At 49.1% G+C, this 16510-nt stretch overlaps 1 protein-coding gene across 1 annotated transcript in view; it reads right to left on the bottom strand.

Moving 5' to 3' along the window:
* Positions 1-3851: 3851 nt before the first annotated feature.
* The window catches only part of HS3ST4 (heparan sulfate-glucosamine 3-sulfotransferase 4), a 113739-nt gene continuing 101080 nt past the window's right edge, over positions 3852-16510 (bottom strand). Inside the window, exon 2 of the mRNA XM_005288873.4 lies at positions 3852-8761. Coding sequence (XP_005288930.3) covers positions 8125-8761 — 637 coding nt within the window. The 3' untranslated portion in view covers positions 3852-8124. The remainder of the gene's footprint in view (positions 8762-16510) is intronic.

Raw genomic sequence — 16510 nt, 5'->3', positions numbered from 1 at the left:
TCTTGGCTGCACTGGGCCTGTGAGCTGGCCAGCGCTCTGCACGGGCCATGCAACCACAGCTGCCATGTGGGCTGCAGAGCTGTGACCCAGACCCTGCGAGGGCTTCCCACCCGCAGCTGTGAGCTGCTAGGGCAGCGCAGTGGGAGCAGAGAACAGGTTGCTGACCGGCTCTTTAAATGCACTGTGCTAGAGCATGGCTAGAACATGAAAACACCTGTCCGCCCCGCTGCCAGCTGCTGAGCTCTCCCCTGCTGGCTTCACTCGTCTCCATCTTGTCTCCAGACTGGGTGCTCCACTTGGGGCACCGAGGGGCCATTGTAACTGAGAACTGGCTTTGTGGCTATCAAACAGAAGCTGCTACGTTACATTGAGTCACTGATACCAAGGCCAGAAGGGACCATCGTGATCCTCTCGTCTAACCTGCTGTATAGCACCGGCCAGAGAACTGCCCCAAAATCATTCCTAGAGCAGAGCTTTTAGGGTCTGTCTACACAGCAAGAAAAACCCGCAGCTGGCCCATGCCAGCTGTGGGGCTGTTTCATGGCTGTGTAGACGTCCGGGCTCAGGTTGGAGCCTAGTCTCTGGGACTCTGCAGGGTGGGAGGGTCTTGGAGCCCAGAAGTCTACATGGTGATAAAACAGCCTGGCAGCCGGAGCCCCATGAACTCGAATCAGCTGGGACGGGCCAACCGTGGGGTTTTGTTTCCCGTGTAGACAGACCCTTAGGAAAACAGCTGATCTTGACTGAAAAATTCAGTGCTGGAGAATCCACCTGGACCGTTAGTAAATTGTTCTAGTGGTTAATTACTCACTGTTAATTACTCTCACTGCAAAATTTCCAGTCTGAATTTGTCTAGCTTCAACTTGCCGCTATTGGATTGTGTTGGAGTTTTCTCTGCTAGAGTAAAGAGCCCATTACCAAATATCTGTTCTCCATGTAGAGCTACAGACTGTGAGCAAGTCACCCCTTGGCGATCTCTTTGTGAAGCTAAATAGATGGAGCTCTTTGAGTCTATCACCATGAATCATGTTTTCCAGTCCTCCAGTCATTCTCCTGGCTCTTCTCTGACCCCTCTCCAATTTATCGACATCCTGCTTGAACTGTGGGCACCAGAACAGGACACAGGATTCCAGCAGTGATCGCACCAGTGCCAAACCCGGAGGTAAAATCACCTCCCTGCTCCTACTCGAGATTCCCGTTTATGCATCGTAGGATCACATTAGCTCTTTTGGCCACAGCGCTGCACTGAGAGCTCATATTCGTCTGATTATCCCCTCCTCTGCCCCCCAAAAGCCTTTTCAGTGTCACTGCTCCCCAGGACAGAGTCCCCCAGCCTGTAAGTATGGCCAACGTGTTTGCTCCTAGATGTCTACATTTACATTTAGCTGTATTAAAATGCATATGGTTTGTTTGTGCCCAGTTTACCAAGTGCTCCAGATCACTCTGTATCAGTGACCCGTCCTCTTCATTATTTACCACTCCCACAATTATTGTGTCAGCTGCAAACTTTATCAGTGATGATTTTATATTTTCTTCCGGATCATTGATACAGTTCATCAATAGCATAGGGCCAAGGACCAATCCCTATGAGACCCCACTAGAAACACAGCCACTTGATGGTGAGTCCCTAGTTACAAATACATTTTCAGACCTATCCATGTAATGTGGGCTGTGATACGTTTATATTGTTCTAGCTTTTTAATAAAAATGTCATGTGATACCAAGTCAAATATCTTATAGAAGTCTAAATATGTTACATCAACACTATTACCTTTATCAACCCAACTTGTAATCTCATAAAAATATAAAATTAGATTGACAGGATCTATTTTCCATAAACCCATGTTGATTGGCATTAACTATACACCTCTACCCCGATATAATGCGACCCAATATAACATGAATTCGGATATAACGCGGTAAAGCAGTGCTCCGGGGGGAGGGGGGGACGGGGCTGCGCACTCCGGCGGTTCAAAGCAAGTTCGATATAACACGATTTCACCTATAACGCGGTAAGATTTTTTGGCTCCCGAGGACAGCGTTATATCGAGGTAGAGGTGTAGTACCCTCCTTTAATTCTTTATTACTCAAGTCTTGTATCAGCTGCTCCATTATCTTGCCCGGGATTGATAGACTGACTGGCCTATAACTGCCTGGGTCATCCCATTGTCACATTAGCTTTCTTCTAGTCTTCTGGAACTTCTCCAGTGCTCCAGGAGTGATTGAAAATCAACATTACTGGTCCAGAGAGCTCCTCAGTCGCCTCTTTTAAAACTCCTGAATGCAGCTCTCCAGTTCTGCTGACATGAAAACAGCCCATTTTAGTAGCTGTGGTTTAACATCCTCCTGAGACACTAGTGAAATGGAACGAGTGTCAGCACCATATGATATGACTACATCATGTTTTTTCTCCAAATACAGAACAAAAATATTTACTGAACACTTCTGCCTTTTCTGCATTATTATTGATAATTCCACCATTTCCATCTAGTAATGGACTAATACCATTGTCAGGATTCTTTTAGTTTCTAATATACTTAAATAACTCCTCCTTATTGTCTTTAACTCTGTTGGCCATAGATTTCTCCTTGTGTCCCTTTGCTTCCCTTATCAATTTGTGAAAATTCCTAGCCTCTGACTGATATACATTGGCGGTGTTTGCAATCCCATTCGTTGGCTGCAAAGGCATACTTTGTTTGCAGGAATGTTTACACAGAGCAAGAGGCCCCAACCCATTGGGCCCCCGGTGCAGAGCTGAGGGGCCCTGATACATGGGGCAGTGGGTGCAGAGCAAGGGGCCCCCAGCCCATTGGGCCCCGGGTGCAGAGCTGAGGGGCCCTGACACATGGGGCGGTGGGTGCAGAGCAAGGGGCCCCCAGCCTATAGGTGTTCACACAGCTCTGTGCAGCTCCCTGGGAATCATTCTCCCTCCTCCTGCTGCTAAAAGAGTTGGTTTCCTGATTGTGGACTGTGTGGCTTGGGTGAGCCGCCTCTCATCACTGAGCTAATCAGAGACCCCAGGGGCAGGGCAGGGGGATGGTTTGTGAGTGTCCCATGGGCTGAAACGCCCTCGCCAGGCAGGTTAGAAGACGACACAAGTGCGTAACAATCCCAGCCAGTCTGTGGCTAATTCCCAAGCAGAGAAACAGGGACGCCCGTTGTTGACTGAGCCCCTGCTCCCAGTGGCTGGCCCGGCCCGGCTGCCTGAGGCTCCCGTATCCTCTGTGTGGGCTAGTTCGCACGGGGCCCTGCAAAGGAGACTGCATCACTGCTCGCTGCAGTCCAGGGCTGGCAAAGGTGGGCAGCAGAGCACCGGGGAAGGGGTGACTCAGCCATCAGCTATGGGCATATGTAGCGTGAGAGTCATTGTCTTCCTGCAATTAGCCAAACACCCTTTCAACATGGCATTAACAAGATCATACAGGGAAATGTGTCGGCAGTGCTCAGACAAAGCTGGCGGCATTAACCTGCTGCTGGTTCTGTCCTTCCCAGGGAGTGACACCGGCTCCCCGGGCCCTCAGCCTGGCGAGGATACCCACGCGAGGCACAGAGCCCCCCAGCTAGCGAAGTGAGTTTTGTGCCCCAGTAGCAGCTGCGAGGTTTGTTCTCTTCTTGCTCCCAGGTCCTTTTGGATCTGATCTGTGCTCACGGTCATGGAAAACTAAGAGAGGAACATCTCCCACTACCTGCATCCCAAGTGACTGACTGCGCCCCGGCTCCTGCACTGCGCTGACCAGTCTCTATGGTATTAGGTTGATTATGGGATAGTGCAGAGAATTCTCCTCACCCCTGCCATCCTGCCGCTTTGGAATATACCCGTGCAGAGACCAAGGAGAAATGGAGCAGAGAAATCAGCTGCTACAATATTTTATTGTTTAGTGCTGTTAGGTTTAAGTTGAAGATTTTCAGACGTTCCTATCGTTCAGGTACAGAATGATACAGACAGACGTGTTTGGGAGCAGATGACAGAACAGCAGTTTGCTTTCAAAAGGACGAATTGTCCATTTTCATTTCTAAACCATTAAGTACCAGCTTTTCCATAACAATGAATCATCCAGTCTCTGTGTATAAAATTAAATATAATTTATGCTTTGCTAATGGAAATCAAATACAAAATTCAATCTCCTGTGTGTCGTAATGCTGACATTTAAATAGTAAAAAAAAAAAAAGTTATTAACCCAACTCCCTCCTAGCAGGTTGCTCCCTCTCTCGCTGGAGAGAAAATAACTCCTCGGTCACATCAGCACATTACAAAGCCGGACACTTGTCACTGACTGCGCGGGTGTGCAGGGACAAAAGTCACCATCTCACCCAAGCCGACAAAGCCATATCGCCGCCTCTTGATGGCTGGTCGTGCCAGGCCTCCCGTTCCCAAGAGCAACAGCAAACAGCATCATGTGTGGTGCTAGAGAACCTGAGTCTCTCCTGGCTTCTTGATTTCTTAGCCGGCCATTAATGTTCACCAGAGGCCTAGCTCCAGAACAGGCCTGCAGACGAGCAATGCAGTTGGAAAAGTGCAGGAGCAGCACATCCCCTTTGCTGGAGTCAGTAAGCGCCACCTCCTGAGCGCAGGGAAGTAACCCATATAAAAAATAAACCTCTTAAAATATGGCAAAAAGAAGACTGGGCAAGAAGCCCCGGTGGCGCCGCATCCCCTGGGTGCAGACAGGTCCAGTTCTATTGTAGCAGCCAAATGGGACCTGCCTCCAGAGCGTCTCACTGCAAGAACACGCAGCTTTGTAACCGTTTCCATTGCTAGCGGCTGGGCGGGCGAGCTGGCGGGGGTAAAGCAAGCTCCTTCCAGAGGGTGGCGAAGGGATGCAGCATTAAGCACAGGTGGCCTACAATGGCCCCGCTCTGCTGTCTGAATCCTGGCTCAGCGTTTTGTTGCTGTTCTGGGAATACAGCAAACAGGTTGGGGGTGACTGTCCTTCATCCAGGTGCAAACTGGAGCTACGTCTCCTGCCCAGCTATGGGCCAAAAGCTTTCACCAATCCACAGAACCACAGCGTCAGCGGCACGTCTTGCCTCAAGTCTCTTTTCCTTCCAGGAATGGGCCTGTGAAAAGAGCAGCCAAAGACCACAAGCAATCCGCGGCCTCCGCTGTCCTGGCTGATCCCAGGTGGCCCCTCACTAGGGAGCAGCACAACACGCTGGCTTTTTTAGGGTTTTTAAAATATGCAAAGAACATTTTTGGTGTGGTTCAGGCAGGGGGGTGGTGGTCCTATGGGGGCCTCTGAGCTCAGTAGGGTCTCGTGTGGGAATGAAAAGCTCCCCCTTTCTCAGGTTGTTGCTAAGGGGTGGGCAGGCCGCCCCAGCACAGCTGTGGTTCACACGGCGTTGTTCCGACTGCTAATGAAACCACTGTCAGGAAAATGAACTTTTTAATCCTCCTTTGCAAAGATTAGTTGAAAGGGCTTGATCCTGCCAGGTGCTGAGTGCCCTGGAATAGGTTACCTAGGGAGGTGGTAGAATCTCCTTCCTTAGAGGTTTTTAAGGTCAGGCTTGACAAAGCCCTGGCTGGGATGATTTAGTTGGGGATTGGTCCTGCTTTGAGCAGGGGGTTGGACTAGATGACCTCCTGAGGTCCCTTCCAACCCTGATATTCCATGATTCTATGATTCCCCGTGCTGACGGGCAACCTCGTATTTCCAGGCGGGGCTCAGCATCGGGCAGGAGTGAGACCAAAACGAGCTCAGAGTTTGCGGGGCCTGTGAAATAAGAAAAGGCTTCGGGTGTCCATGTAAGCAGGACCCTAGAAATTGGGAAGATTTTAAAAAAATTCCCTCCATCTGAAGCCATGAATCATTTTGCACGAAATGGCAAAACAACCCAGCTTTCATTTAGCAGAAGAAATAATGTTTTAATAACATCTGAAACAACTGAACTCCCCCCCCCCCTTACTACATATTGCCAGTGTTTGTACAATACATTTCTCGGTTTGCAGGTCGGTGAGAAAGTGTTTTATGTCAGATGCTGTTTTAAAACCTAATCAGGCTAATATGAACTGACATTTACGTCAGTGGGAACGAATGTGATTCTCCCCAAATCTGGCCCACAATCGAAATCTGACAAATGAATTTAGCTCCTTTTATACAACCCAAAGCACTAGCACCACTTTATTGTGTAATGAACCACATGACAGGCCATGAAACCCAAAGCAGGTTCAGCTGTTACCTAGCTTCACGGTGTTTTAGTGACATTTCCTTTGGTTAGTTGGATCAACAAGGATTTCTTGCCACCTTAATCAAAACCGAGCCTTGGTCTTGCTCAGGAATACATAAGCTGTGTTTTCTTGCTGCTTTCAAACAGCAACAAACGCAACATCTCAAAGGAGCACTGAGGCTTGATAAAAATGAAACGCCTTCCCTCCTCCCCCGGCAAAAGCAGGCCCCACTGCTGCTCTTTTTACACAGTAAATAAAAGGAAAAGAAAAGAAAAGAAAAGAAACCCCAGACAGCAAGAAATCACCCAAAGGAAGGAAATGTTCCCTCACAGGTAACACGGTGTTTTCCTTTCGTGCCCACTGTTCCTGGGTTTTTCTCAGGAAGAGACATGGAATATAGTGCAGCTGTGTCAAACGGCTGCTACCTTGTCTTTGATCCAGGCATGCAGCTCGCTTCGGATTTGCTGAGGTTCTAGGAGGTAGGGTGACCAGACAGCAAATGTGAAAAATCGGGACAGGGGGTGGGGGGTAATAGGAGCCTTTATAAGAAAAAGACCCAAAAATTGGGACTGTCCCTATAAAATCGGGACATCTGGTCACCCTAGGAGTGACAGGTGCTTATCTTATCATTTCCATCGGGATTTGCCAATTTGGTTGATCATAAATCTTTGTCATTTCCACTCGGGAAGGAAGCTTTCTCCAGGGCAGTGAGCGCTCGCTCGGTGGAAATGACCTTTTCTCCTCTTTGCAAATTTTGAAGCAAAGATGAAGAATGTCTCATGGTTTTGCAAACCCAGCTGAGCCCTGATTTTCAGAAGTGCTGAGCACCCACAGTCCCACCGGCTTGCATCCCCGGTCCCACCGGCTTGCACCCACGGTCCCAGGGACTTCAGTGGCATTTGTGGCTCTCCGCATTTTTGAAGGTCAGGCCGGTGTCTGGATTTTGCACACCACTCTAGATACGGGGATGAGGTTTTACTCAGTAGAGGATCTCCTTCTGGGCTCATGGCTACCTAGCAAAGAACGAAAAAGTTGCCTATAATAACAACCTCAACTGCCATCTGCTATGCAGGGAAGCAGCGGGTTTCCAGAATGATTGAGAAATGCCATTTCATTACCTGCCCGCAGGAAGAGCTGTGAGCGGGACACTGCACCTTCTGCTAGGAGACTGTGCAACGCGTCCAGGCCAAGCTTTCTGGGATGGATCCCATGAGATCATTCGCAGCTGGCTCCTTAGGTACCAGTGGTTTTTACTGCGTGATCATCTAACGGAGCATATGAGGACTTAGCGGGAAAGCCTGGATTCCGGCCTCACTGCAGACCAGAGGAAATCAGAAGCAACTCTGGTCAGTTAATGGAGTTACACCCCAAAGTGAGAAAAGACTCCGGCTCAGGATATTTGTGGCATTTGGTAAGTGGTAGCTAGTGCAAGGTGTAACTAGTATGCAGGTGAAGGGTCTGTAAATAGTTTCTTTGCAGCTTTGCTGTTTGTGTGTGTGTGATCTGACACCTGACTGCCAGCAAGGCAAAACTAAAGTAGTGCAGAAGAAATGGAATCTGTCGGCTCGCCTTGTCGCTATTGGGATTCTATAAGCTTCCCTCATGCTTTGTTGGCCGTGGGTAGGACTCACTGAATACTGACTGGCTGGCGCTGACAGGAAGCACCAGGAACAAAGTGCTAGACACCGGTAGCCTCCCCTGTCCCACCGGAGCCTCCCCCAGCCATTCTTGCAATACAATACAGTGGGAGGGCTTGGAACAGACCCAAATGCAACCTGGGCTCGCTGTGACAGGAAGGTTTCAGAGCTGGAAATGCTGTTCAGCTTGACTTTAACCTTGACAATGCAAGTCTCTTTGTCACAAGACTGAGACTTTAGCCCTGTGCAAGTTTAGTGTCTCTGACAACGATTCACCTCTAGATAGAATCTACAGAGAGCTTTTTCCCTGCTGTCTTGGCTTTACTTATCACTTTCTTCCTGTTCCCACTGGAAATCTTGACCTGTCATTTGGTAAAACATGACATTGAATGGTTTGTAAAACTTGCGCAGTCTGTGGATAACATCTGGGTCTATTTTGGGATGAGTTCGACCCTTGGACTTGCCCAGGCACCTGGGGGCGCTGCTGTCCTCTGGCTTCTTCAAACAAGGAAACCCCTTGGTTTTATTGAAATAAAAATGCTTCTCTGTCACAATCCTTTTGAGGCCTAAGAAATCCTGGACCTTGGCCATTTCCCCAGCTGGGTCAATAATTAACCGTTCGCCGCTGACGAAGAGGATCTGGGAGAGTGGGAAGTACTGCAGCCAGTTCTCCAGGTGCAGCGCATAGATCCCAATGCGGATGGCGCTCCAGGAGGCATCGATCAGTCCCAGGGTCCGATTCTTGAAGGCAAGTACTTCGAAGGTGGGGATCTCAGGTTTCTTGGAGAGCGTCTGCGTGTAGTCCGAGATGGCCCTGGTGACCGGGTTCCGCACCACCACGATCAGCTTGGTGTCCTTGGCCATGGAGTGAATGCGCTTTGGGGCCTCGTTGGTCACAAAATAGCTCGGCGTCTTCTCCATTGTTATTTGTCCATCCAGAGTTTTGGGCATCACGTTCCTGTAGAGAAAGGAACAGGAGAGAGAGAAAAAGAGCTTAGTTCTGCAGCAGGAATCTAGCTCCCAAGGAAACTCAGCCATGTGGGTTCCCCTCCGGCCACGCGCAGTGAGTTTGAAGCCTGTGGCCCAGTGAGACTGAGGGCACCCCTCAGGGGAGTGACACTAGCTACCCCATAATCTCTGGAGATCTAATGCCGGTTAGTGTCCTTTGGCTTCAGAACCCGGGGAAGGCAAGTACCTCAAGTGTTAAAGCCGGTCTCAGTAACATATTATACAGTCAATTTGCCATAGGCATATGTAGACAAGAGTTAATTGACAATAAACCTGTACAATACCTGTCTGTACAGCAAGCCATCTGCTACCATTTGCTCAATTAAGTCTATACACTTCAGAGCCTTGTACCAAAGTGGTGCATTTAGGATTACACAAGACCTTTTTGTTATGATGACATGCTTTTAAATGTCTCAGCTAATAAAACTTAATACAGAATAAGATCCCTTGCTTCTAGTACAATAATTAAATTTATTTACTATCTTGTGTGTGAGGAAGAATGACTTTTCTTTTATCTCTAATTCACATGCTCTGTCAATAATTAATTGCTGCTGGGTTTTGAGCTTCCTGCACAAGCACTTTTATTAGCCAAAAGGAATTTGCCTATTAGATAAATTAACATGTAGCAAGACTTTCCTGGATAGTATATTGTCACATTGTAAAATGCAGCTGCAGTCCAGAAAGCTTTTAAATCTAAGAAAATGGAGAAGTAAATGCTTGGCCTATATGGCCCAAGTCAAAGATGAATGTCGCAAACCAGAAGGTTTTAAACCATGAACTCAGTATGTGCATTCGAGCATCTTTTAAACCTTAACTGCTGGGTACCAGGCTGGCTGAAGACCTTTGCTGTACACTGGGCACATTGCGTCCAGTTCACACACACGCTGTGCTGGGTGGGGCTGGCAGGGCGGTACGCTCCCAGGAACTCGTGTGTCTCTTCTCACGGCCAGTGTGAGTTCTGCTGATCTCTTGTGGCTCCTGGCTTGAGAACCATTATTTATCAGCTGGAAAATTTACACACCCCCTCCCCCAGCTACAGAAAGAGCAACTGCGCAACATCCTGCCTCGTCCAGCATGCCGGAGGCCTGGCTGCTGCCGCCTTGTACTTTATGTAGTGATTTGCACCTGTGTCACGTGTGTGTGAAACGTCTCCAGCCAGAATGGCGCCATTCAGCACCCACTCTGTGCAGGAGTCAGCGAGGTAAGTGAGGTGCAAGGCAGGCAGGAAACAGGTCCCCAGTGCACAGGGTTTATATCTTAGTGCCAAGTGTCAGAGCAATGCTCATTGTTTCAGTGTTTGCAATTGGCACAAATCTAAATGTTTTGGGCATAAAATAAAACAAAAATGTTTTACTTTCAGTTCAACTTTTTGATTTTTAAGCTTTGCAGCTATGCTCTCGCTCACACCCACTGTGATGTTTAGCTTGGTGTAAGTTGCCCCAAATGTTGCCTGAGTGGGTAATTAGCAGGGGGGAGGGGGGGGTCACTCAGCAGTGGGGGTCGAACTCTTAACGTAATACCAGGGCATGATTATGCAAGGCGCTGAGCGTCCCCTAAGAGGAGCTCCTGCATTGCCCACCTCTTCCACTGGCTATAATGCAAGGGGGGGCTGCTCAGCATCTTGCAGGATCGGGCCCTTCACATGGGAAACTGTTTTCAGTGCAAACATACGGTGAGAAAATAATGGGTCTAGGCTTGAAACGGGTCTTTAACAGCCCCTGGGGCTCCGCAACCGCAGCGCTACTGCTGCACCCAGCAGCGCCCAGGCAAACACCATCCCGTGGGGTTACCCAGCGGATAGCTGCAAGCAGAGATGTTTGCTAGACAAGGCCCAGCTAGGTGAACGTGTCACTGCCTTGTGTTTGAGACTGTTCAGCGCCGTGTGTTGCTTTACAACCCACCCATAGCGTGTGCTCATGGTTCCCGACGTGACACCTAGCAGATGAAGTTCCAGGAACCAGCTCGGAGCTGAAAGGCTTTGGAAGCTGGTGATAGATGGCTTGAGTTGTCCATATTGCCAGAAGGGCCCAAGGCTGCCTTATGGTACTGAAGGCAGGAATTCCTTTGGCAAAGCGGTTTGCTAGGCGGCTGTGGGCCCCCCCACACACACTTTGTGATCCTGAGTCCCAGATTTCCAGTCGCTTCTGGCAGGCTTCCGCTCTGTACCCCACAATGCACAGCACAAGGAGCCCCCCTGAATGCTGCATGCCCAGTAGGCACCAAGTCCCTGACATGTGGACACTGCTTCGCGCTGAAGCAGAAAGCAGTTGCGTGTGTGAATACAATTGCTGCGGCCTATCACACCCGCACCAGTTTTAAAGGGCATCTGCGCCAATTAAAGCTTTGTCAGCATGTTTACACCGGTGCCCAGGGGCTCGCCAGGCAGGAGCTGCCAGCTCTGAAGAATGCTAGCCTGCGGTCTGCTCCTTACGTCTCCTGTGGCTGGAATTCAGACTTTCACCACCTTTGGGACACTGTCACCCTTCTTAGCATCTGACTTGCCCCTTGTTCCTTTGTCTCTTTCCAGCTCCCCGCTGCACTGCTCCCCTGCCTGATCTTCCTAATCCCCAGTCTATAGATGTCAGGGAGCCCAAATGTTGTAGCTAGACTGGTCCCTTGCTCTAGGGTGGGACCCTAATATCCCCACACGCCATCACCTGCTGCAGCTTCTCTGATCTCTCCAAATCCAACTCAGACCCAGCAGCGTGACTCTCCTAGCTCTCCATGGACTCCCCCCAGACCCCTCTCCATCCTCTTCCCCCAGTACATCTCTCTCGGGCCAGTTCCTACAACCCAGCCATCGCTGTCTGATACCCACGACTCTCCACTCTTCCATTTATTCTGACCCATCTCTCCAGCCCTCTTTCCCCACCAGCCTCTGAGCCAGCGACTCATTCCTTTTCTGTACCATGCAAATTGCTAGTAATGAGTGAATAGACCAGAGAAACCTCATTAGCTTCCTTACAGAAAAGTCCCATAGAAGTTAACAGGGATAAAACTATAGGGTTCTATAAAATTACTTCAAAAACCTACAGAACTTAAGAGAGATTCATACAGATGTGTAGATTCTCTATGAAAGTCTATAGGGCGTTTCCCAAAGAGCTAGGATTTGCAATAGTGTATGAGAAGTAACTCTTCTGCTCTACTCTGCGCTGATACTGCCTCAACCGGAGTATTGTGTCCAGTTATGGGTGTCACAGTTCAGGAAAGATGTGGACAACTTGGAGAAAGTCCAGAGAAGAGCAACAGAAATGATTAAAGTTCTAGAAAACATGACCTCTGGGGAAAGATTGAAAAAACTGGGCTTGTTTAGTCTGGAAAAGAGAAGACAGAGAGAGGACATGAGAACAGTTTTCAAGTACATAAAAGTTTGTTACAAGGAGACGGGAGAAAAATTGTTTTCCTTAACCTCTGAGGATAGGACAAGAAGCAATGGGCTTAAATTGCAGCAAGGACGGTTTAGGTTGGACATTAGGAAAAAACTTCCTAACTGTCAGGGTGGTTAAACACTGGAATAAATTGCCTAGGGAGGTTGTGGAATCTCCATCATTGGAGATTTTCAGAGCAGGTTAGACAAACATGGTCTTGATAATACTTAGTCGTGCCAAGAGGCAGGGGACTGGACCAGATGACCTGTTGAGGTCCCTTCCAGTCCTACGATTCTATGATTCTATGCCTGTTCCCCATGCTCCCCACTTAAATAACTGGAAGAGGTGTGTTTGGAGGAGAAAGGCAACTCAATGCAGGAAGAAACTACGCCTCACTACGCTCAGAGCAAAGCTGACAATATTGGCTCTCGAGAGCGAAGTCGCTGAGGGTCTTTTTCAGTAAATACTATTGCGCTGGTGGTTTTCTGATATATTGCACACCAGCCAGCTGGACAAAAGACACTACGAACTGCAGAAACCGCTGCCGATGAGCTACACTGCAAATTCACCCAATCACATTTGTGAAGTTGCACCTGGGCACGTGCAACTTTCCAATTTGCCTGAGTGATTCAAACTGGTGATCACATTCCCATGGAAATCACTTTCACTCAACACTGTGTCTTTGAAAATGGCCAGCCAGAAATAACTCTCATTACAGTATGCGCCCAGCTGTAAATAGCTCCCAGACTCAGTGTCCGCTCATCAGCTCTTGCAGACATGGCCTTTCAGTGCACACAGTGCCCCTGTGCATTGGCCCGGCCTGCACTGGCCAAGCAATTCAAGCATGGCAACGTAACATTTCTTGATAGATTTCTGAAAACACTGTTGAGAAAATTTGGAACTGAAATGCTAAAATTTCTGCCTGGAAATTAGGCTGGTCTGATGCAACTGAGCAGAACAGATTAAAGTGACAGAAGAGAGCGGACGGATTTCATCAGCTGAGCGAATGACTGACGGCACTTGCAGGCTTGCATGGGGAGAATCCAGCCCTGCGTATGGCTGTGTGCGCTGCACCAAAATGCTCATCCTCCTACCACGGAGAAGGGGGATACGAGCTGCCCCCTTCAAGTAAAAGGCCAGTGTTTACAGAGTGCATCAGCTAAGTGACTTCCCCCAGTGTGCAGAGCTCACTGGCCCTAACGCGATTCACACGTGTGCCATCAGCAGCACATGTAGCCCTGAGTTCTGTGCTCGGTGTGCTGCTAGCGCTGCAACCTCAGTGGCTTGGTAAATTTGTTAAAATATGATATTGAAGATCAGGTTAGCAAGAATTTCTGAAGAGTAATACTCTATTTCCTTCTTATCAAATCTCCCTCCAGATTAGCAGCAATGCTCTAAATGCACTCAGCTGCAGGGGCCTAATTGCATTCCATAGTTATTGATTTTTGGAGAGCTGATTTAGTTTTATTGAATGATAACAGAAAGAAACACCAGTTTACAAACAGTGGAAGTGATCTGGCTGGCTGCGGCTCCCCCCTCTCAATTCTGATACATCGCCACGCTCACAGAAGGAGGCTTGAGGCTACACATTAGACTCAGCAATCCAGAGTTAGCCCACAATGAGGACAGGATCCAGTCCTCTCCCATGGAATGGAGAACGGATGAGCAAGACTGCGCTCGCACACCTCTCTGTACCATAGACATTTTGCAGCCAGCCTGGTCAGCTGGGTCTCTGAAGTGACAGTACTTTATTCTGCCCCGCGTCAAGCCTCGCATCAGTCCCAGATCCCAGTCACTTTTCTCACAAAAGAGGATGCTCGGGAATAAGCGGAAGCGTGCCCGTTGAGGAGGTAATGCCATAAATGTCTGCAGTACTTTCCTCTTCCCATATAGTTCTGTTGGATCGCTAGGAAAGGCAAGTGTTTGCTCTGGCTAGGAAAATATTGGAATATCTAGTGCCGAAAACCCAAATGCTGAGAACTCAGGACTCACACGCAAAAAGTCAGCAGGATTTTATAATGTTTCCTGAAGCAACGCAAGGCAATCATGCAGCCAAAACAGAAACCTTTTCATGCATTCCTCCTCCCCAATAACCTCATTTCCAAGGAAGGGCTCAGTTAGTTGTAAACATGTAACAGCCTGTAATTTGCTTGAGGAAAACACGTTTCATTTTGCTGGTGAGAGCAGAGGATGAAGGAGCCCCGTCCCCTCACTAACTGCAGCGGCAGGTTGTTCCAGTGCTTCATGCTTAAGGCTGAGAGTCTGTCACGGACTCCGTGACTTACCGTGACCTCTGCAGCAGCCGATGCTGGGGCAGTCTTGGGCCCCCTGCCCCCACAGCAGCAGCAGGAGTGTGAGAGGGGGCTCAAGGAGTTTGGGGTGTGGGAGTGTAGATAAATCTCTGATAATTTGCATATGACTTTACATTGTGCCTCTTCATATAACCTTGTGGTGGGTCTACCCACGTGTGACCTCTGTTTTCATGGGACTTTGTGTCAAGGCCTCATTTAGAAACTTTGCATTGCCCTTGGTATAATATTATAGCCCCTAAGGATAGAATAAGATAGAAGAAAAATTTCTTTTTGCTAGCAGTAGAACAAGAGCTCTCCCCCACCCACCTCCCTCTTAATCAATTGCCCTGTTGAATGAATGAGGTGTGAATGAGGAAGGCATGGAAGGCAGCACCTCCAGACAGCCTCAACTGTTGGAGAGGGGCTGGGAGCCAGACCCAAGGACAATAAAACGTGTCAAGTGGGCTCATTAAAGACGAGCAGACTAACTGACGACCTCGGGGGTTAGAAGCAAGCACCTTCTTTTGGAAACACCCTCTTTGCAGCATTGGGACAACACTCAAAAGAAAGCAGCACAAAGGACCAATGGACATAGACACAGAGTTTGAATCTGGTATAAATTTGCATAAGAGGAAAGCTGGTATAAAAGTGAGGTGTCTTGCAGAGGACCCCGGGTCTCGTCTTGTCAACATGGGAGCATCGATCCGGATCGGCAGAAGCCCGGCTCCACCCCCTCCCCCATCTAACTCACCTGGCCAGTGAAGTTAAGGGGAGCAACTAATTGGTAACAACAAGACGGAGTGTGTTTGTGTGTGTGAGTGTAAGTGTAATATATTATATGCATATAATACAGTGTTAATAAATACATGTATTACTAATAAATGTGGCGTTTTGCCTTATTCCCCCTGAAAAGATCCTGTGCAGTACTTTGAGTACAACAGGAGGCGGTGAAGGCTCTGAAGCAGCAACGTGTCCCTTGGCTCCTAGGCGGAGGGAGGTGCAGCCAGGTGGCTTCGCGCACTGCCTCTGCCAGCAGGCACCGCCCCTGCAGCTCCTATTGGCTGCAGTTCCTGGCCAATGGGAGCTGCGGAGCTGGCGCTTGGGGCGAAAGCAGCGCGCGGAGCACCCCTGACCATCCCTGTGCCAAGTCGCCGAGGGACATGTTGCCACTTCCGGGGAGCTGCGCAGGGAATCTGCCAGCCCCGCCAATCCTCCCCCCCAGCAGCAGTGAGGGTCCTGAGCTGACCCCTCCCCCCCGAGTACCCAAGTTTTAGTTTACTGTCTGTGACCTGTCCATGACTTTTACTAAATAAAGTGTAGCCTTATTCATGCTTAATTCATCCAGCAGCAGTTCTGTGCTTTGTAACATGTGAGCCAAACATACCAGGTTGCTATTGGTAGATGGTGGTTGAGGTTTTAGGACTGGGCCTGTCTAGAAGTCTCTCTGTTAAGGACTCTGAGCAATATCTGCACAATGAATGATATTCCAGGCTCGCCAACCCCCAAGCATGCAGAAGTCATGAGCCAGGCCCATCAAAATCAGGGAACTGGTTTAAAAATCATGGGTTTAGGGGCACAAACTCCAAGCCAGCTGAGGGCTTGGCTACACTTGCAAGTTAGAGCACATTAAAGCAGCCCCGGGTGCCCTAACTGCCGACCCGTCCACACTGGCAAGGCACGTAGAGCGCCTGGACTCTGCAGCTGGAGCGCTCCCGGAAATCCACCTCCACGAGAAGCAGAACGCTTGCTGCGCCTCGGCTGAAACGCCCCAGCGTCAGTGTGGACGAGGTGTTGCATTACTGCGCTCTGATCGGCCTCCGGAAACATCCCATAATCCCCTGAAGTCAAGTGGCCACTCTTGTCGTTGTTCTGGAATCGGCTGTAGGAAAGTGGATATCCCCTTTCAAAGCTCCGTTTCCGATAGCCGGCTGCTTATCTGCTCCGGGACAAAGCAACCATTAGTGTGGAATGTTGCTTGCTGTGAGTGTGTGAGAGAGAGGTGTGTGTGGGGGGGTCTGAACTTACAAGACAACATGCTGA

The sequence above is a fragment of the Chrysemys picta genome, chromosome 10 (assembly GCF_011386835.1).
Source record: "Chrysemys picta bellii isolate R12L10 chromosome 10, ASM1138683v2, whole genome shotgun sequence".
NCBI lineage: Eukaryota > Metazoa > Chordata > Testudines > Emydidae > Chrysemys > Chrysemys picta.
Note: the sequence above shows the minus strand (reverse complement) of the source record. Positions and strands in the feature narration are given on the sequence as shown.